General features: G+C 42.9%; 1 protein-coding gene across 1 annotated transcript in view; it reads left to right on the top strand.

Annotated features, from left to right (window-relative positions):
- Positions 1–16,089, top strand: part of ENTHD1 (ENTH domain containing 1) — a gene marked incomplete at its 5' end in the record, with an annotated part of 69,137 nt that extends 53,048 nt beyond the window's left edge. The window contains 2 exons of the mRNA XM_054987741.1: positions 10,556–11,017; positions 15,506–16,089. Of these exons, the coding sequence (XP_054843716.1) occupies positions 10,556–11,017; positions 15,506–16,089 (1,046 nt within the window). The remainder of the gene's footprint in view (positions 1–10,555; positions 11,018–15,505) is intronic.
- Positions 16,090–21,513: the final 5,424 nt, after the last annotated feature.

Below are 21,513 nucleotides of genomic sequence, written 5' to 3'. Positions count from 1 at the left end.
TTGCAGCTGGGCATAGTGGTACTTTTGGCTAGGTAGAATGTCACATGATTGGAAATAGTAAAAAAGAATTAAATTATGATTGGTTTGATATTTATCTTTGTTATCATATGAAAAGATCTTAGATTTCTGCATAAGATAATATATAAAAATGGTAATCCAAATAGCAGATCAGGGTTTTGGCCAAAAGAAATCTCATGAAGATCTAGGCAGGAAACTTACCCTTGTAATACGTGCTACGGTAACTTGAATGCATTTCATCGTTAATCTGACTGAGTTAGATTTCATTAAGAAATGTTAGGAAACTTAATTCTTGTTGTGTTCATCTGTTCTATTTTTCTATGTTTTATTTAAATAAACATTTATATTTTGATACCTCACGTAATGAAAACGACTAGCGTTTGTTAATGAAAGAAGCCATTAAACTCTTAGGAGGAGTCTGTCTCCTGGTTGGGAGAGTGCAACAAAAACATACATCCCGTTTATTTTGTACTGAAAAGCAGTTTCTCTAAAACAGAGAAGCATGTTTTCAGTTTTCACTTGAAGGTTTCAAGCTGCTCAGGATTTAAGATAAAACCTTCAACCCATCTCTACCGAGTATTTAATACTTTTTACTTAATGTTTAAAAGTTATGGTTGTTGGGGGTTTTCCGGGCTGTATTGCCGTGGTCTTGGCATTGTAGTTCCTGACGTTTCGCCAGCAGCTGTGGCTGGCATCTTCAGAGGTGTAGCACCAAAAGACAGAGATCTCTCACACTGAGAGATCTCTGTCTTTTGGTGCTACACCTCTGAAGATGCCAGCCACAGCTGCTGGCGAAACGTCAGGAACTACAATGCCAAGACCACGGCAATACAGCCCGGAAAACCCCCAACAACCATCGTTCTCCGGCCGTGAAAGCCTTCGACAATACATTTAAAAGTTATGTTTAATATTTATGCCTAATATGATTATAGAAGCAAGACTGTTTGAATTATCTATAAACTTATTTGAGTTGGATTGTTAGTAAAATTACAATTTTATGAAATTTTTACCATTTTATAACATTACAACTTTGTACCAAAAAAGTTTTGCATGTAGAAGAGGTTGCCAAAAATAAAATTCCCCCTCCCCCTCCCCCTCCCCAGACAAAGACAAAGACAGCCGGGTCCCCGGGGGGAGCAGCTGCGCCGCTCCCCCCGACGCCCCCCGCCCCGCCTCCGGGTGGGTGAAGAAGAAGTGGGTGAAGAAGACATCATTTGTGCATGTTATCTACCTACCTCTTTGTGGCTGCATGGCAGACAGATGTTTGGGATATAAACTTCCCTGTGTCCCAAATACCTGGTTCCAGGTCACAGTGTTAGCAAATATGAATGCTGTGCTGTCACAGGATGGCATTGTCAACGATATCAAAAGGCACTAAGAAGTACACGAAAAAAACCAAGGATGCAGTTTCCAAATAAGAGGATCAGTGTAGGGCATTCATCAGGGCAACAAATGATCTTAGTCTGCCATGATGAGGGCAACAATCAGACTGAAATGGGTCATCTTTATGACGTGGCAACGGGGGTGGACAGGGTTGCCAAAGAAGCCATGGAAAATGGTTCTTCACCATTGGTCCCATCCCTCTTCCATCAACATTGCCTCATCTAGAGGAGATCCAACAGATAATGGGCTAATATGCAAGTACAAGCCAGCAGCAGGAGGCAGCACCACAGTGAAGCCAAGGACTATTGCTGCCTGTCTCCCTCGGCTCGTCTTTGCCTCACTTGCCTCATCATTGGTCATCTGTGGCTGGTGTCTCTGATCAAGAGGGATCACTGATGGGGCAACTGAGGCAAAGGCAAGCCAAGTGAGGAGGATAGGCAGCAGCTGCAGCACCAGGCTTTTCTGCACCACTAGACCACTGGCTGATTCTTGCCTAGCCAGCCTTATTGGCCCTCCTGGCTGCCTGGGCACTGACGTGTGTGTGTGTTGTATGCAGACAAGTGGTACCCCAGATCACCATCCCATAGGAAATTTTCTCCTAGGGGCCATAATGGCAAACCTGATCTTGCTTAGAAGCCCTTTATCTGTTACATTCTAGAGTATGATATTTGCTGCTTCACCATCCTCAGCCTCCCCAGTCTTACAGTTGCTGACTCCTGCTTGTGCCAGCAGATTTAGGGGTAATATCAGAGGATGGTGTGGTTTAGGAAGGAAAGGAACCTCGGTGGCATATAATGTCATAGAGTCCTCCCTCCAAAGCAGCTATTCCAGGGGAGTTGATCTCTCTTATCTGGAGATCAGCTGTAATTCCAGGAGAACTCCAGGCTCTATCTGGAGGTTGCAACCTTACCCAGTCTCCTTCTCTTCAAATCAGCTCTGCTGTTCCCTCCTGTATGCTTGAACCGTCTCTCCAAGCACCTGCTGACACTTTAGTCAAAACCCTCTTCAGATACCAATACTTCATGCAGCTTTCCAACCAAGCTGTCATGAATTTTTGCATCACTGATTTTGTTCACATTAATCCACTGTTCACTGTACAAACACACACACCCTTCGCATCATTTTTGCACTCACCTTCATTTTGACCCTCTAACTGAATTGGTCTATGGGAAGCAATCCTTAAAGTGGATTCCTTTTTTTGGTTTATTATATATATTAATCGGACATCTCTTAATTTTTTTTTCAAATAAATAAACAAACAAATAACTGAAAAAATAGGACATATTTTTTGATTGTTACTTGGAGCATCCAGCCAGGTAACTCCTCTTCGCCTGAGACTAAGTCCCAGGCTACCAACAGATAATTGTTGGGGTGGAGGGAAGCGAAAAACATGGTCTGGGTGTGCTTTCAGTCCTGAGTCTGCAGAAAACTGCAGTCTGTTTTGTGCTGTTCCGTGAGCATATTGGCATAGAAAGGGTTAATTGAAGGGTGCCAGTCCAGAGTTTTCATTTCTAAAATATTGTTCTGGAGTGTCTCTAACACAGCCCACTTTTTTTGTGGCACTGGCCTTTCTTTAGTGCCCGTTCCGGGCTGTTTTGTGCTGTTCCGGGAGCTTTTTGGCATGGAATGGGTTAATAAAAGCGGGGCAGTCCAGAGTTTTCATTTCTAAAATATTGTTCTGGAGTGTCTCTAACACATCCCACTGTTTTTTGTGGCACTGGCCTTTCTTTAGTGCCCGTTCCGGGCTGTTTTGTGCTGTTCCGGGAGCTTTTTGGCATGGAACGGGTTAATAAAAGCAGGGCAGTCCAGAGTTTTCATTTCTAAAATATTGTTCTGGAGTGTCTCTAACACATCTCCCTCTTTTTTGTGGCACTGGCATTTCTTTAGTGCCCGTTCCGGCCTGTTCCGTCTTGTTCCGGCTTTTACCCTGTCCCCAAGTTTCATGACCAGGAGCCTTTTCAACCCTTCGCATCCTTTCCAATAGATGCCTCGATCTTAAAAGCGGAGAAGATGGTGAAAATCTCTTTTACATTTCTTTTACAACAAAAACGGCCCCGCTTCTAGTGAATCAGTGCTTTGCAAGACTGGAGAGCACCAGCACACTGGGCCAGTGGTGACAGGCGGGCACCACTGCTTTGGCTAGGTTGGCAGCAGGCTACACCGTCAAGGCTGCAGCCAAGGGCCGCAGGATCTGGGACTCTCAAGAGAAGAGAAACGAATCTCCTCTCCTGTAGCCGAGTAGCCCAAAAAATCTTCACAGGGCCGGCGTGTGCGCGCTTTTTATGCTAGCGTGACGCTCTAGCTTGGCCTCTAGTCTTGCCAACAGAGACTGGAAAGGGAAATCTTAGCGCATTGCTGCCATTTTCTCCCCCTGTCTTTGCGGGAGGAACTCAGGGAGTTCTGCTGGAAGCAGGTGGGAAGTGGGGATCTAGAATTTCGCGCTGTACTATTTCACCAACCTGAAATGACCCAGGGATCTGCTATGTTCTGTTGGGGAAACTGACATCTAGACGCATGGGCCAGTGGGGGCAGACATATTTATGGTAGCCAGAATTACAACTCAACTCCGCTAGATATCAGTTCACCTGGAGAAACTGGCAGCTTTGCTGCGCGGACTGCATTGGATCACAACCCTACTGAGCTCTGTCCAATCCTCAACGTCCACGTTTTTTAGGTACCACCCCCAAATCTCCAGGGAATGCTTTAGCCAATCACAATGAAGTGGTCTTGCAGAGGGTAGGAGTGGGGCAGAAGAGGGTGAACGGTAAAAGACTGGATAAAGAGTGTGCACAGGGAAACAGCAGATTGGAAAACGGAATTTTAAAAGAAGTCAAGGAATTAATGCTCCCAGGAAAGCTGCAGAAAAGCCACAGAGTGGCCAGAGTGACTACTCATGGCAGCAAATCGAGTGCAGATGGTCACGAAAAAAATGCTGCAGTATGGGAACTGAACCTGCAAACTGGCCCGTGCAGAAGAGGTTTAATTTCCTTCTGACAGCAAATGTACAGGATCCCAAGATTTATGAAATATCCAATCAGTTGCAAGGCTATGCTGCATATAACACTAGAAGGAAAGCAGTACAGCTACTGTGGTTCCTGACTCTTTCCCCTCATCTTAAAAAGCCTAACTATACGTTACACTCTTCCCCGGGGACTGCAATGAAATATATATTACAAGTTTTGTACTAGGAACTGAATCAGACATATGTGGTCTAATTTGGACTGGGACAATAGCATATAGAGGGCTTACACCTTTATCGATGCTGTTTTCCCAACCTGAAATGGCCCTTGAGAATGCTGTTTGCCTTGTTAGGGAAACCTGGTTGCTCCATCATTGGATGTAAGGCATCAGTGGGGCAAATAGAACCCCCCCCCCATGTTTCAGGTCAGGAAAACTGCTGGGGAAGTAAAATCCCCTTCTGTGTGCACCACAGTTCTGATCTGAATTGGGCTTGTGCATGCCTGAGATAACCATAAAGGAACTTGTGTGAACCCAGGAAGGACCTGTAGAGAGAAGTAATTCGTAGTTAAACCTTTAAAATATATCAACAATATTGGGTTTGCATTCTGTGTGTTTTGTGTAATTTAATTTACTAAGTTTGGAGGTCTCAAAGATGACGAGGTCAGAAGATGGGAGTGGATTTTTGTGTTTGCCCTAACCTGAAATTGGACATGGGAAAAGTTCATAAATGAACCCCCTCCCCTTTTAGGGTTCCCAGGTGCCTGCCAGTGGTGGGCAAACTCCCAGGGGTTTGCCTCCTTGCTTTGCTTACCTCCCCAAACTTGCCTATTACTTACCATATCAAAGCAGAAGGCTTCAAGAAAAACTGGACATTTTAACTGAAAAGGCAATACTTTGCGCCTCCCCCCTGAAACCACACTGAGCCCAACGCTCAGCTGGGAACCACTCTCGCCTCCCAAGTGAAGAACTTGGCGTGAAGCTGCTTAGGGTCCAGGTTAGTCTGATACTGACATGGGAAGTCATGTTTACGTGGCTTTAGCACCAGATATTTCAAGCTATTGCTCATTCTCTCCCTGCTGTGAGTGTATGTAGCCTAGTTTCTTATCAATTCTGATGATTCTTTCCCTGTCTGACATTTTTACTGCTTAATATAATGCTAAGCTATTGAACAAAATTGGTATGGTGATTTCTGGGAAGAAAACCTCTTGTAGGTGATTAGCATTTAAATAGGACAGATAGCCATTAAAGTCTGTATTATATTCACTAAATCAGTGTTCAACTTCAGCAAGACAAATCTGAATACAATATTATTATAACTCATAATTACAGATATTTAAGTGCAGTTATAGAGACTGGTTATAATCAGGCACATGAAGCCAGGCTTGAAATAACAAGGTTCCTTCAGGTCAGGTTCAAATTATATAGAAAAGATTTATGGCAGGTGACACTTGAAATAGCTACAGAACATCTTTCACTATCATGGTAGGCTTGTTCCCTAAACTGTTGTTATTCAGCACATATATTAAAAGAATGTGCACTTTTAAAGCCACAAAGTTTTGGAAACATTCCAAAAAGTTAATTAAAAAATTAATTTTTGAAAACTGTGTACCTGTGTATTCACTAATGCTTGCAATCAGTCCTATTTACAAAGGTTGATTAACATTTCAAACCAGTATATAAAGTAACATTTAAAATATTTTTAAAATGAGCCTTCTACAAGGATTATTCCCATATCCAGAGCATTCTGGGTCGTTCTGGTGTCTGTGTGTGAATATATAACACAGAGCAATTTGTGGGGGTTCCAACATAGTTATCCAGTCTTGATAATTATGTGGTAGCCTCTTCTGAAAAAGAACTGTTTAGTGGGAAGCCATGTGGTATATGCAGAGAAACAGAAATTTTGCTGAGATTAAGTAAAATAAAGGATGTATTGTCGAAGGCTTTCACGGCCGGAGAACTATGGTTGTTGTGGGTTTTCCGGGCTGTATTGCCGTGGTCTTGGCATTGTAGTTCCTGACGTTTCGCCAGCAGCTGTGGCTGGCATCTTCAGAGGTGTAGCACCAAAAGACAGAGATCTCTCAGTGTCACAGTGCACCAAAAGACAGAGAGATCTCTGTCTTTTGGTGCTACACCTCTGAAGATGCCAGCCACAGCTGCTGGCGAAACGTCAGGAACTACAATGCCAAGACCACGGCAATACAGCCTGGAAAACCCCCAACAACCATCTAAAATAAAGGACTTTGAGTAAGTAAGATATAAGGTCTTGGATTTATAAAAGGGCTTTGTATTGATGCCAACACACCTCCATTTTTGTTCATATTTTCCCCCTATCCCCATCTCGATGTATGTCTCCTCAGGCCACTAGACATGGATTTGGCCATTAGCCCGACAAAAGGCAGAGAGTCATCAGAAAAAAGGACGGCCTTAATCTCATCATTCTACGTGGAGTGTAGCAGGCATCTCTGGGAGAAACCGCACCCAGTATTTGGACGTTAGATATTAAACAAGGAGTCTCTTTGACTGATTGATATGTTTACTTAGATTTTAAAAAAGCTATTGTATTGACGTTTCTCACAGAAAGGTCTTCTTTGCACCTTAGACATACTAATAATATAATCAAACTTTCTAAATTGTTTGCCAAAGCTCCACTTTTCTTATCAGAGTATGACTACCTCCAAATACCCTGTCATCCTGGATTCCTCATCTCATTTACTTTATTTGGGGTTATTCTCAAGACTTCCCATTTGTCCACTCTGGTTACACACCCTACCCTACACCCTCCCTCTTTCAAACCCTGGAAGAATGAATACAGTGGTAAGAGAATGAAAAGGTGGCCAAGTAACATGCCTCATAACAGACAACATAACGGAGAAATTCTTGAACATGATGAACAGATTTCCTTTTACCTTTCAAATGTCATATTGATTAATCGTTAATAAGCACAATCTAAAAATGTGAAGATAAAATAATCTGATTCATAGTGTTGTGGGCCAGGTCAGCACAGACAGGATAGTCTGAGTCCAGTCCAAGGTCAGTCCACGAGTTCAAAACCAGGTGAGAGTTTCAAGTCCAAAGTCCAGAATCCAGAAGCCAAGTCAAGAGGTCCATAGGTCAGTTACCAGTCAGGGCAAGGGCTATCCAGAAGCAGGGTCAAGGCACGGTCCGGTGGTCACACGGCAAGGCAAGGACAGAGCAAAGTTCAGCAGAGTGGTTGCAGCAGGAACAGGTTGTCAGTGGCAGGGTTTTATAGGCAGGCTGGGCTGGCGGCCAGCTGCCTGGGAGCTATCCTGTGCTGATTTCTTCATCGCTCTCCACAAGCAGCTGATGTCTGGCCAGGAGGCGTGCACTCTGCCACCTTTCCTGCAGCTCCACCTGCTGCTTTTGCCTGCGGCGCTCCCTGGGTGAAGCTGGAGGTTTGGGCGTCCTTGGCAGTGCTTCACCAGTGGTGGTGGAACTGGAGGGCATTGGTGATGCTGGCTCAGCTGCTGACTGAGGGCTTTGGGTAACTGCTGGCTGGGCTTCACCAGTGGTGTTTTGGCTGCAGGGTGTTGGGGCTGCTGGCTCAGCTGCTGGCCATGGACTCTGATCTGTCAGCAGCTGTTACTCCTGATTGCCGGCTTCTGCTGCATCAGGGCTGGCTTGGCTGGCTGCACGAGGCTCTTCTTCCTCTGAGGAGTCCTCACCCTCACTGAGCCCCATGACACATAGTTTTCTTTCTACATAATGAAACCTTTCCTACAAATGATACTTTAAATATAACGTCGATTATGGCTTTTATAAAAAATGCATATGGTTGCATTGATACTTCTGGTTTTCTAGGACTGAATTTAAGAGTGTATGTAGCCATCATGAGTATCAGTATGCCAATAAGCAAGCAGGCATCTCTCAAACAGTAACAAGAAAATACAGTATCAAATTTTAATAAATTACTAAAATATCTGTGTTTTTTATCAACCATTTAATTCAACAGCATTTTATTCATTATATAGATGTCATCCAAAAAACTCAATGGCACTTCTAAATTATTGTAATACTTTTTAAAAATCCTACCTTTTATTCTTCAAGGAGTTTAGAGTCATATTCAATTAAAATGGCATGCTACATCTTCTTACTATATAATTGAGTAATCGTAATTCAGACAACTCACTTTATACCCTGGTGCACCACCAGAGGGCGCTGCCATGGAGGGAAGCCTAGGCAAGGCATCATGTCCCTTCAGAAAACATGTCATGGTGGGAAGCCCAGGCCAGGAGCAGGTGGCAATGCCCGCCTCCTGCCTTCACCCAGCTGGTATTAGAAGCAAGGCAGGTGGCAATGCCTACCACCCAATTTAACCCAGCTGATATTAAGAGTGGATCAGGTGGCAATGCCCACCTTCACCTCAACCCAGTTGGTATTAGGAGTGGAGCAGGTGGCAATGCCCACCTGCCTTAACCAAGGTGGTATTAGGAGTGGAGCAGGTTGCAATGCCCTCTCGCCATCTTAATCCAGCTGGTATTAGGAATGGAGCAGGTGGCAATGCCCACTGCCCGCCTTAACCCAGGTGGTATTAGGAAAGGAGCAGGTGGCAATGCCCTCTCCCCACCTTAACCAAGCGAGTATTATGAGCGGAGCAGGTGCTAATGCCAGGACCAACCTTATTAGGAGCAGAGCAGGTGGTAATGCCACCCCCAACCTTAACCCAGCTGGTATTAGGAGTCAATGCCCACCCACCCCTTCACCCAGCTGGGATCAAAATCAGAGCAGGTGTCTTTTACCATCCACTGCCTTAACCCAGCAGGTATTAGGAGCGGAGAAGGTGGCAGTGCCCACTCTCCTTCACCCAACTGGGATCAGAAGTGGAACAGGTGACAATGCCCCCCACCTTAACCCAGCTGGAATTAGTGGTGGAGCAGGTGGCAATGCCCACCCCCGCCATCACCCATTTGGGAACAGGAGTGAAGCAGGTGGCAATGCCCACCTTGTGCCTTCACATGGCTGAGATCAGGCACAAAGCAGGAGGCAATGCCCTTCCTCCCTTCACGCAGCTGGGATAAAGAGCAGAGCAGGTGGCAATGCCCACCCTCTTCAACCTACCAGAATAAGCCACTGAGCAGGCAGCAATGCCCACCCTGTCTTCACCCTCCCTGAGTCAGGAGCCAAGCATGCAGCAATGCCTGCCCCCCCCCCTCAACCTGCTGGAATCTGGAGCAGAGCAAGTGGCAATGCCTGCACCCCCTTCACCAAACTGGGATCAGGAGCAGAGCAGGTAGTAAAGCCTGCCACCCACCTTCACTTGTCAGGATTAGGCACAGAGCAGGAGGCAATGCCTGTTCCTTCCTTCACCCAGTGGGGAGCAGGTGGCAATGCCCACCCCCCCTTCACCCAGCTGGGATCAGGCTCAGAGAAGGCGGCAATGCTTGCCCCCCTTCACCCAGCCGTAGTCAGATACAGAACAGGAGGCAATGCCCCCCCTTTACATGGCATGGAGCAGGTAGCAAAGCCCACCACTCCTTCACATGGCTGAGATCAGGCATGGAGCAGATGACAATGCCCACCCCCCTCCTTCACCAGCTGGAATCAGTGATGGAGAAGGAGTGAATGCCTGCCTGCCCACCCTCCCCTTTCTAGAGCCCATTGTATTTTTCCCCATAATGGGCTTTGTTGCAAGGTTTTCCATAAAACGGTCTTCAGATATTGTCCTCACAAAAGCCTTTCAGGTATGTCACAGTGAAGGATGTACAGCATGTGTTTATTACTAAATAGCAACCACTGTACACTCAGTTCAGCTCAAGAGAAAGGGGGTTTAATGCTTTACCTTACACTATTTTCCAATTTTAAATTACCCCACAAGCTGCTGTGTTTCCCCCAGCATGGCAGACCTGAATAAAACAGTGCAGCTGCCCCCCCCCCTCACACTGTGGCCTCAATCTGAACCAGAGACCAACCATAGTTGCAAAAAAAGTGCTGGAGATCTGCTTGTGGGTGTTCCAGAGTCTCATTTGATTCTGCCTTGAGAGATAGCGAGCTTCATAGCTGACTGAGGATTTGAACCAAAACCTCCAGAGCCCTCATAGAGCAAACTATGTGCTCTATATTAGATCTTGCCTAGCATGCTTAGAATGTGGCTTGATACTTCCCTCTTACATCCCCTTTATACTTCCAGTATAAAAATAATGTTGATTTTTGTGACATTACTTTTATTTCCTTGCAGAAACTACTTTGAACCCCTCTGAAAGGTTACCTGAACAAAAGTGGGCGTCAGGCAGGGAACCAGAGAGTTCTGTTGTCTCCAGTGTTATGCTGAAGGCTCCTCCAAAGAAGGAGACAGGTGAAAATAAAGTTACAGAGACTTTCTTTGACCTTTGGTCAATACCTCCAGAAGAGTTTATCCCAATACCTCCAGAAGACTTTATCCCAACTAACAAACAGGTCTCAAAGTCAGACTTTGTTCACTGTAGCAGTGAACTTTCTGTTGAGACCATCTACCGGTCTCCTACGCTTCAAGCTTTTGACCCTTTAGGAAGCAACACAGTAGTAAACACCACAAAATCAACTCCAACCTCTTCCATGCAGTTCTGTGGACCTTATTCATCTTGCCTGCAAGACCTTGACTTTCCAGTAAAGGGGACTGCACAGACAGCGAACTTAAGCAATCATCTTTCACCAAGGCCAGGTGAGCTGGTGGTTTTCCTGTCAGTTTTATTGCTTCTGAGTGCACTTCCTTGCTTTGTAGCTTAAACAAAGCTGTAATGCTTTTGTGACAATACCCAGGAAGCAAGTTTTCAGCTAGATATTATTATATGGTTCATCGCTGTCTATTACTGTAATAGTTACATTTGTTGCAACCTCCCTGTATAGCCAGTCCAACTTGTACAATACTTATATGAAAAACAGGTTAATATCATGAAAAGGTTAAATGGCACCTTTCTATAGCTTAATATTAGACAATAGTAACCAAAATGAAACTGAATAGAATGACATGACTGCTAAAAGTCTCGTTTTTAAAAAGCACTTGGAAATGCAAGTTACATAGTTGTGAATTTTAAGTGCAGTTAGTGCTGTTGAAAAAGGTTGGATAATCAGCCAGTTCTCACATAAAGAATTCACACATAGGAGTCAAGACAGATGCAAGACTGTCTATGCTTGATGAGTGTCAGTTTCAGGTTTGGATACATTGAGGTTGCAATCTTCTTTACCACTTATTGCAAAATAGTCTGACTGATCTTTATCTCAGAGCAAGGTTGTCCTGTCTAGAGCTGTACAAGGACATTTCTTGCAACTGGTGCTTCACAAATACTGCATCAAGGGTTTATGTGATGCCTTTCATTGTACATTCATGTGGTGTAGGGCACATGTCTCCACATATCTTATGCCCGATTCCCACAATCTTCTCACATGAGTTTCACTCCCTCAGGCATATATGAAGACTTTCTACCTGAATCTGCAGATTTCATTTTTTAAAAAGAAATCTTTAGTCTTTTTACTTAAATCAAGATCCAGCATAGTATAGTGGTTAGCAGGGGTCATGTCCCTGCAGCACGAACTCATTAGCATAACTCATTAGCATATGCCACACCCCTTAATGGAGCCGAAATGGCCGGGATTTGGCTGCTGCCAGACAGGGGAGTGTTCCCCCACCTGGCAGTAGCCTGATCAGGGCCCTTTTGGCCCCAATCCAGGCTGGATTGGGTCAGGGCCGGGCAGGGGAAGGTTCCCTCAGCTGGCACTGACCAGATCCAGGCCTAAACGGCCCTAAAGTCAGGTGGGCATGGCCACCTGACTTGGGGGAACTGCCGGAATGCCGTTCCGGTGTGTTCCCCCTTGAAATGAGCCCTGGTGGTTAGAATGTCAGCCTAGGATCTGGGAGAACCAGGTTTGAATCCCCATTCTGCCAGGGAAGCTTGCTGTGTGACCCTGGGCCAGTCATACACACTCAACCTAACCTACCTTACAGGTTGTGTAGGGATAAAATGGAGGCGAGGATAATTCATAAGCCACCTTGGGTCCCCATGGAGAGAAAGGTGGGGTATAAGTAAAAAGTAAATAAATAAGTAAACTGTTGGAAGATATAAAGAAAATGTGCAGGAAATATTCTACCTAAGAAGCAGCAGCAGCATGAGCAGTTGAGTCGCAACTGACTTACACTGAACACATCCACGGGGTGTTCCAGGCAAGAGATGAACAGAGTTAGTTTGCCATTGCCTTCCTCCACGTAGCAACCCTAGTTGTCTTTGGTGGCCTCCCATCCAAGTACTAACTATGGCTTCCAAGGTCTAAGGAGCTCAAGCTAAACTGGCTAACTGCTCCCAAATTCCTGTGGGCTAATGACTGCGAATCTCTAAGACGACTGACATGCATTTAGCTACCTGCATTTTAGCATTATTAACATTATATATTATTTATTTACATTATTTATTTATAGTTTGTCTTTCTCACTGAAGACAGATTACACTGTATAAGTCAATACAATCAACAGGATGGGACATCCAATAAACAATGCAATAGGATTTAGATTTCCAAAATCTGAAACAGCTGAAACAAAGAATAAGCATTAAACGATGACATATTAAATAATGCAGAAATCATATAGTAGGATCATACTTGCAGCAACAGACAGCATGTACTATATACAGTAGTAAAGTCCACAATGCCTATTCCTTTTCCAAAAATTTTTGTGAACCATTTTGTTACATTACAGCCCTATTACCAGTGTAAAAAGCCCTCCTGAGTAATTAAGTTTTGGATAATTTGTGGAAAGCCAGGACCTGACCTCACCAGGCAGGCCATTCCATAAAGTGAGGGTAACAACAGGAATGTATGTGTATGGGCAGTTGTTGATTTTGGCCACTTGTCAGATGGCACCTGCACAAGGCCCTGCTCAGATGAATGAAGCTGTTATGGTAGAACATGGGGAAAAGATCATCATGTAGTTAAGAGGGCCTATGGCCATGAAGGGCTTTATATGTGATAGCCAAAATCATGAATTGTGCCCAGTAATTGAAGGGCAGTCAACGGATTAACTGCAGAATGGGAGTAATACGCATGTTCCACTAGCTCCTAATGATAACTGTGCTGTGGTGTTCTGCCCCAGCTGGAGTCTCTGAGTTGACTTTGAGGGGAGACTTATGTAGGGTGCATTACAGTAGTCTAATCTCCAGGTGGGAAGATTAGCTGTGTCAAGGAAGGGGCCATTTTCCAGACTAGACTGATTTGCCAGCAGCAATGTTGGATCCAGTATAATAGACACATATTAAATCTTTTCTATTGAATTTGCAGATTTCATTTTTTAAAACAAATCCTTAGTCCTTTTTTACTTTTGAAAGATATAATTTAAATGTGCAGGTAGTATTTTACCTAACTGTTCCCAAATTCCAGTGGGTAATGAGCACAAAGTTTCTAGGATGACTGACATTTCTTTAGCCAGCTGCATTTTAACATTATTAAATTTTAATATTATTACTGATATTAACATTAATTTAAACAGCTAGGATTTTGCGGTTTCACTTTGCCTTATGATGACCTGCTTCCCCAAGGCCTCCATAAAATTTCTGGCTGTGCCTGTGTACCTATGGAATAAGAGCAGTACATGAGTAATTCTGATGTCCTCTTGTATGCACAATTATTTCTGGCATGATGATTGTGTGAATCAGCCTGTAGGCTGAAAAGTCCCTAAAGCTGCAGTTTCTCCCATCAATGAAGCACCAGAGTTTTAGTGGGGAAATGTACGCAGTGACCTTCTGTCTTTTATGCAACACCTACAGGCACAAAAGCCCTCCTTGGCTCTGCCAGTTCTACTTCAAAGTAAATATTGTATAGAAAGACCAATATCCATATCTCCAGTCTCTTGACATTTTGACCTTATCCCACACAGTTTTATAAAGTGTGACACATGAACAAATTATATCCATTTGTTTTCTTCTCACATGGGAAGTTTTCTATAAACATAAAATGCCACATGTCAGTACTAGTCTGCTCATATTTTTGAGAGTTACTGTATATCAGTAAGTGAAGAACTAGATCTAAGGAAGTAAAGTTTGCACTGTCTTTTTCAGCTTTTTCAGATTCAGCTGTCAGTCAGTGATACTCAACCTGAAAGAAGTTGAGTAGACACACCAAAGCATTTCACATTCACACATTTAAAAATAAAACTGATTTCCCCCCCCCCCTTTAGTACAAGAAATAACAGGGTATAGAGGGAAGGAGAAGGAACTGAGGTTATGGAAAAATGAAAGAGGTTGCAAAAAACAGGGAAGAAGCAAGAACGCACCTAGTGCCAATCCAACACGCTTGCCTGCAAGCATTTCTGCATGACTGAATACATTCTCCTTCCCTAGCAAGTGATGTTGTCAAGGTCATTTCCTACATCACAGTTTGAGTCAACTCAATCGCATGGAACATTGCTAATGTTGGTTGCCATCAGCGGCATGCAATGTTAGCATAGGAAAGCACCACACTATTGAATAGAGTCACATAATAAGCACAAGACAAATGTTATACCTAATTGCATGTCATGCTGCTCAGGGACAGTTTTTGGTAGATGTAAATGCTCAGGCAGGCTGAGCAGCTTTCTTTGTAGTGCATGTGTGGCAATAAGGTCTCTAATACCAGTTGACTAAGTGGGTGTACTAGCTCAGAAAGCTGAACTTAGTCATGCTACTATTTATTACTACTTCCAATAAGAGAGCTTTGCACAACATTAGAGTCCAAGTATGGATATGGGCCTAATTTAAAGCAGGTTTCTATAGTTACTTTCTAGTCTGTGTAAGAAGTCCCCTTTCAACCCATTACTGCTATTTGCTTATGGATGTCAGAAGTAATTGAGCTAGAAATTAGACTGGATGCAACAACATTTTCTAAGGGCTGATCACTTGGGGTATTTCCATTGCCAGCATCCTGCAGTTTCAGAGAAAGCTCCCAGCACCAGCTACCAGAATTGCAGATCTATTAATGTAAATGGATTCAAATCTGGAAAAATATCCAGTCCTGGTAAAAAAGAAATTTCACTATCGTATTTTGTTGAGCATGGTACATTACAAATTTCTATCCTCAAATTTATTTTCATTAAGGAATCCAGGAATATTTAAACATGAACAAAGAATATAATTATAAATACTGTATAGCAGTAATAGATACTGTGTATCTTTTTTAATGTACATTTTAGACTCTAACAGTTCAGTGGGAACAACATCCTCCTTTTCTACTTTCTCCACGTCATCCCCTGAGTCAGTTGCTCAAAACAACAAAACGCAGGCTCATTGTATTTCTCCTCATGGACCTTCTTATGTGTTTGCACCACTCCGAAGACCTTCTCTTTTATTTAAAGATCTCAAGGAAAGGATCACACATTCCTTTTCTCAGGTATCTGATTTAGATGAAATTGATAACACTAGCATCGTAAGTCTCCTTCCAGATAATTCAAAGTGTTCAGTCAAAAAAGTGAATAGTTTTAGGAGTAGAACTTGCCATGCTTTGGGTGGGAGCACAGTAAAGAGTCTGATGCACAATTTACCTCCAGTGCCTCCTGGTATGCCTTGTGCAGCAAATCTTCCTCGTGCAGACTGCGAGAGTTCTGATCAAATGGCTGTCCTGGAAGAGATTAAAAATGCAGTGTGTGGACTAAGAGAGGACTTCTGCAGTGCAGCACAGGATCTGCATACCATCAGAAGCGAGTTTACAGCTATGAAGATTTCCATGCAAAAGATGATTGCTCCCCAAACTGCTCAAGGTGCTTCTGGCCAAAAATAGTTTTTACAATTGTCATTTAACTAAGGTACCGTGAATCATTTTTGTGTCTTTCCTTACTAACTTGCTTTACTTAATTCACCAGATTGCATAGCTTAATATTGAAGTAATTAGATAGATATAGATGTACATATGACTGCTCTATTTTTGTTCTGAAAAATAAATTGCCATTTACCTCTTATTGCAACGTGGTTAATACTTGTATTTATTTATATATTAATTTACACATTTATAGTCTACTTCTTCAAAGCATGAAGTGACTCACAAAAGCAAAGAATCCCCTGAAACAATGTTAAAATCGCTATCATAAAAAAAGCAGAAACAAGCAAAAACATAATAATTAACAAATCTTCAGATCAAGAGAAAACTAAACATTCCATACCTAATCACTAAAAGCTGTAGCCTGCCTGTACCTAGAAAAACTGGGTCCTCCATTTCAAAGTTTAAAATGTCAAATTCAGACTGGTTCAGTAACACTTCTTTCAGTTGCCAAATCCTACAGGAATAAAGCCACTTTGCATAATTTCTGAAATCTTGCCAGAGAAGGCACTTTATGCACCTCCTGTGGTTGACCATTCATAAAGTCAGAGTTCTAACAGAAGTTAAAAGCACCTCTAAAAAGGAAGAGATCACCAACATATGGCCCTTTGCAGACCTCCACCGGTGTGAGGATATATATTTGGAGAGACAGTCCTTCAAATATGTGGGTCCCAGGTTGCAGAGGTCCCTAAAGTTTAAAAACAATCAGCACTTTCCGTTGTGCCCAGCAACAAACTGGCAGCCAATGAAATTTTCAAAAGGTGTTACATGCCCCACCTGCATCAAGGAGGAGAACTGAGTTTCTGATTTATCTTCAAGGACAGCCCAACAGAAGCATGAAAGCAATGAGGAAAAGATGGCAGTATCACGGAATGGAGAGAGGCTTTAACTTGGATGCAGCTAATAGAAAGCAATTCTGGCCAGATTCGGTTTCGTTTTCCCGGCCATGTCGGACGCTCCTCTCCGCAGGTCCGGGAGGAAGCGCCCGAGCAGCCTGACTGGGTGGTTGACCTGCGAGGTTAACCCCCAGGACTCCCAGTGAGGGGGCCAGGGTCCAGACCGCTGTGGGAAGAGCCCCCTGAAGTTGATGCAGGGGGTAAATTGCCCGTTTGCTCCTACGGAGGCCGGCAGACTTGTGCAGCACATCGCGTGCTGCCGGGCCATGGAGAACGGCAACAAGCAGATTTAAGGTGAAAACCTGTAAGTAGCGAATCCCTTCTGTCATTCCAAGCATATGCGAAGGATTGGTGGGAGTTGAAGCTAAGAAGGTTCGGATATCTTCCCCTTCATTGAGTTTTGGAACTTAATTGGCGGACTCCCCCCCCCCCGCCTAAGATGGCGATGAAAAAGCAGAGCCCTGCTGTGGGCAAATCTGTTTCGGCTGCTTTGCAGGGGAAAGGAGAGTCTCTTGAAGAAGTGGTTAAACGGTCGGTCGTTGAAGCTATGAAGCCCTTTGTTGATAAGCTAAATGAAATCGGTCAAAGGGTTGGCTCAGTTGAGAACAAAGTGAAAACCATTAAAGACGTAGCGTCTGGGGCAGAGCAGTCTGCTCGGGAAAACGCAGTACTCATGAACGCAACAAAGAAGTAAAGCTTTTGGAGAATCAATTGATAGGGTTACAAGTGGATCGTGCTCAGACGGTATTGCGTCTTCAGAATGTGAAGGAGGAGGAAAGTGAAAATTTAAAGGATTTGGTGTCGGAACTTTTGGCATCATCCGCAAAGGCAACTAAAGAAGAGTTAAAAAGCGATATTCTGGAAGTCCGCCGGACATCTTCAAAATATGCAACGAAGCGTCAGCTGCCTCGCGAGATTATTATCGATTTTTCATCTAAAAAGACTCGGGACACCATCTTATATAATTCGTACAATGTGGACTTGGACTGTCTGAGTAACAAGGTTAAGATATTGAAGGACGTTCCATTTTTAGATCGGAAAAGAAGATTCAAATATAAAAGGTTTGCAGCTCTTCTGAGGAAGCGTGAAATAAAATACAAATGGTTATTTCCGGAGGGTATTTGGTTAAGTTATAAAGACCAAGCCTACAAGATAACATCGGAAGTACAGCTGAGGGACTTTGTGTTTAATCATCAAGAGTTCCAGCAAGGAGAGGATTTAGAATCTGAAGGGGGGAATGGGGAGGAGGGAGTGAGCGCAGCCACTGTAGCTGTTCAGAGAGAGCTGCGACCGAAACGCAGGGTGGGGGGGGGAGAAGATCTGATCCTGTAGTTCGTATTTTATAAGATCTACCAATCTAATAGCATATTAGAAAGTTTAACTTTAAATAATTGTATTATGAAGGGAATGCAATACTTGTAGATGTAGTGTGTGTTTTTCATATGTTGTTTCTTCCCTTTCCCCCTGTTCCCTTTTTCCCTTTTTGTAGTTTTTGATGTTAGTAATTAAAAATAAAAAAAAATTATAAAAAAAAGAAAGAAAGCACTTCTGGCCATGGCATTTACATGTTTCTAAAGAAAGCAAGACCAGGTCTAGGTATATCACCAGGCTCTTTCATGCTTAGACAAGGATGAAAGGCAGATCAAACTCCTCCAAGATCCCTACCAACAACTCCATCTTGTCTGGATTCAGTTTCAGCCTATTTAACCTCATCCACTCAAACACTGTTTCCAGGCACTGGTTCAGAATGGAGATTGCTGCATTTGGAGCCTTAGACAGAGAAATATGTAGGTGGATGTCATCAGCGTCTCAATGACACCCAGCTCCACAGTGCCAGACCATCTCATTTAATTGTTTGATATAAATAATAAAGATCATGTGGAACAGCAGTGAACTTTGTGGAACTCCATACGACAATTCACAAGGTTTTGATTCCACCTTCCCAGGGCCACTGAGTCATTGTTCAGATAGAATGGAAGCCACAGGAGAGCAGTGCCAATCATTTCAAATTTATGCTCCAATAGAAGGTTATGGTCCAAGGTATAAACATAGCAGACAGATCTAACTACACTAATAGAGAAGCATTTCCCTTATCCATCTGCAGCCACAGATCACTAAAGCAGTCTCTGATTCCGCACACGTTGGATAATGCACGTCCAATCCTCTGTATAGATAATTTGGAACGGATTTTTTTGTATGTGGAACAAAAAATCCACCTCAAACAATTGATAAAGTGCATTGGAAGTGCATTATCTGGGGGCGTGGCATCGACGTCTGAGAAGATGGATGCCTGAGAGCTGAGCTGTGTCCCACCCTGCTCCAAATTCCTCTAAAATCCACATCTTAACTTAATGAAAATCACCCCCAGACATGGGGAAGCACAATGAGAAAACTAAGAAGCAAAATGGCACAGTTGCAAAGCGTCTGCAGGACTTTTTCCCTCCAACCCAGGCCGAGCAAGCAATTGCAAGCAAAGCAAAAAACACAAGAAAAATGCAGCTGATGGGAAACGAGGTAGGAGCTCTAATGAATACCCCTCCTGACTCTGATCTAGCAACTTTGTTTGCAAGCATGGAACTTAATAAATAAAATGACAGATCTTATAAAGCCACTCTCTAATCAGATAGCTGACCTTCAAGCAAAAATGAATAATGTTATTCAAAAGACTGATAATGCACTAGATATTTCTAACTCTTTGCAATCTGAAATATGCACTATGCAACAAGAGAAAGAAGAGATGCATGAAAGAATTATAAGCCTGCAATTAATAGTGCGCCAGCAGAATCTTAAATTTAGGGGGTCGAATGAGGAATTTACATCAAAACTAAATCTATCTTCGTTCCTAGCTAAATGGCTTGCCAGTTTTTTGCAGCCAAACAAAAGCACTCCAGTAATTTCCAAAGCTTACCATGTGGGAACCCTTAAAGCAAACAGGAAAACTCCAAGGGATATTATAGCTACATTCCCAGATTGGGAAACAGGAAAAAGAATTCTGGAGATTGCAAGAGAACAAAAAATGCTTAAGTGTAATGAAGCCCAAATCCAGATTTTTACAGATCCTCCCAAGGAGATATTAAACAAGAGATCTCAAACTGACTACCGAAGCATTACGTGCAGCAAAAATAAAATATAAATGGATCAAATACTCTACACTTTGCGTCCAATTTAAAGACAAATGTCTTTATGCATCAGACCATGAATCAGGACAAGCTTTACTGCAGAAACTGGACATTACCTCAACTGACCTATCAAAATCTGCACAAAAAAGAAAACTCATTCAGCCACCTACTCCTCATAAAGGAAGCAAAATTCCAGTTAGAAACAAATGAGCCACAAAATGGAAAGCATTCCAGAGTCAAGAAACACTGAATTCCCCCCCCCCCTTCCTTAAAAGCTGTATAAGTTGGGAAGGGGGAACAATAAAAACTTAGAAATCATAGTTTAAAATGTAACAAGCAGTTTGTGCTACCCAGCAGTATTGAGGTTTTGGGGGGGTGGGGGGAGCCAGTTTTCTCTTGCTCCCAAAAATGACAGCCCCTTGACGTTGTACTTTTGTTCAACAGACCCAAAGGAGGGTACTTCCCATAGGGTCTCCCAGAGGCTGTACATATATCATATTTTTAGGTTTAGCATTTGGTATGTATAAACATATCGTTATTAATAATATATAGCCTTTTAGATGGGTGGTGGGTAAGGGGTAAAATTTTCACTGTTATTTTATAGATAGATTTCTTTTTTAAGGGGTTTTGTAAGAATGTAGAAATTCCTTTTTCATAGGACTAGAGATAGTCACAAATTTATAAGCCCCACTAAATGTTGCACTGTTGCTAATTGTATTACTCAGTTATTTAATCTGGCTTCTAGTATCTTTTGAAAAACTAAGCAATCATTATACTGCTAGTATAACTAATCTATCAAGTTTAATAGGAACTGATCACTAATATTGTACTATCACAAAATTAATTATCTGTTATTTTTACTACATTCACCGTTTAATATGTTGTTTGTTTATGAAAAATTAATAAAAATATTTTTTAAAAAAAGAAAGTGCATTATCCAACGTGTGCAGAATCAGCCCATGTCATAACCAGCCTGGAAGCTGGATTGAAAAGGGTTAAAGGAAAGAAGCATCATCTAGGTAAGTTTGGAGTTGCTCTGCCATAACCCACTCATTCAACCTGTCCAAGAAAGGGAGGTTTGATACTGGTATATAGTTTGTTAATTTTTTCTTATTGTCCCCTTTGGCAGCGGTCTTCTCTCAGGGCTAAACTAGATGTAATTTTAATGAGCCTGAACTGATTCACACACCCCTGTCAGACGGCAATAGGCTGGAGTTCAGCATAAAGCTGGCTTCAGCTTTGCTGGTGGATGATATTCATTTAAAATTGGACAGGGGACAGTCTTCCCTATTAATACTGCTACATCTTTCAGTGGCCTTTGACACAGTTGATCAGTCCATTCTCATCTACCTGCTTGAATATGGAGTTTTTTC

The sequence above is a fragment of the Eublepharis macularius genome, chromosome 9 (assembly GCF_028583425.1).
Source record: "Eublepharis macularius isolate TG4126 chromosome 9, MPM_Emac_v1.0, whole genome shotgun sequence".
NCBI lineage: Eukaryota > Metazoa > Chordata > Lepidosauria > Squamata > Eublepharidae > Eublepharis > Eublepharis macularius.
This window is presented reverse-complemented; position numbering and strand designations above follow the sequence as displayed.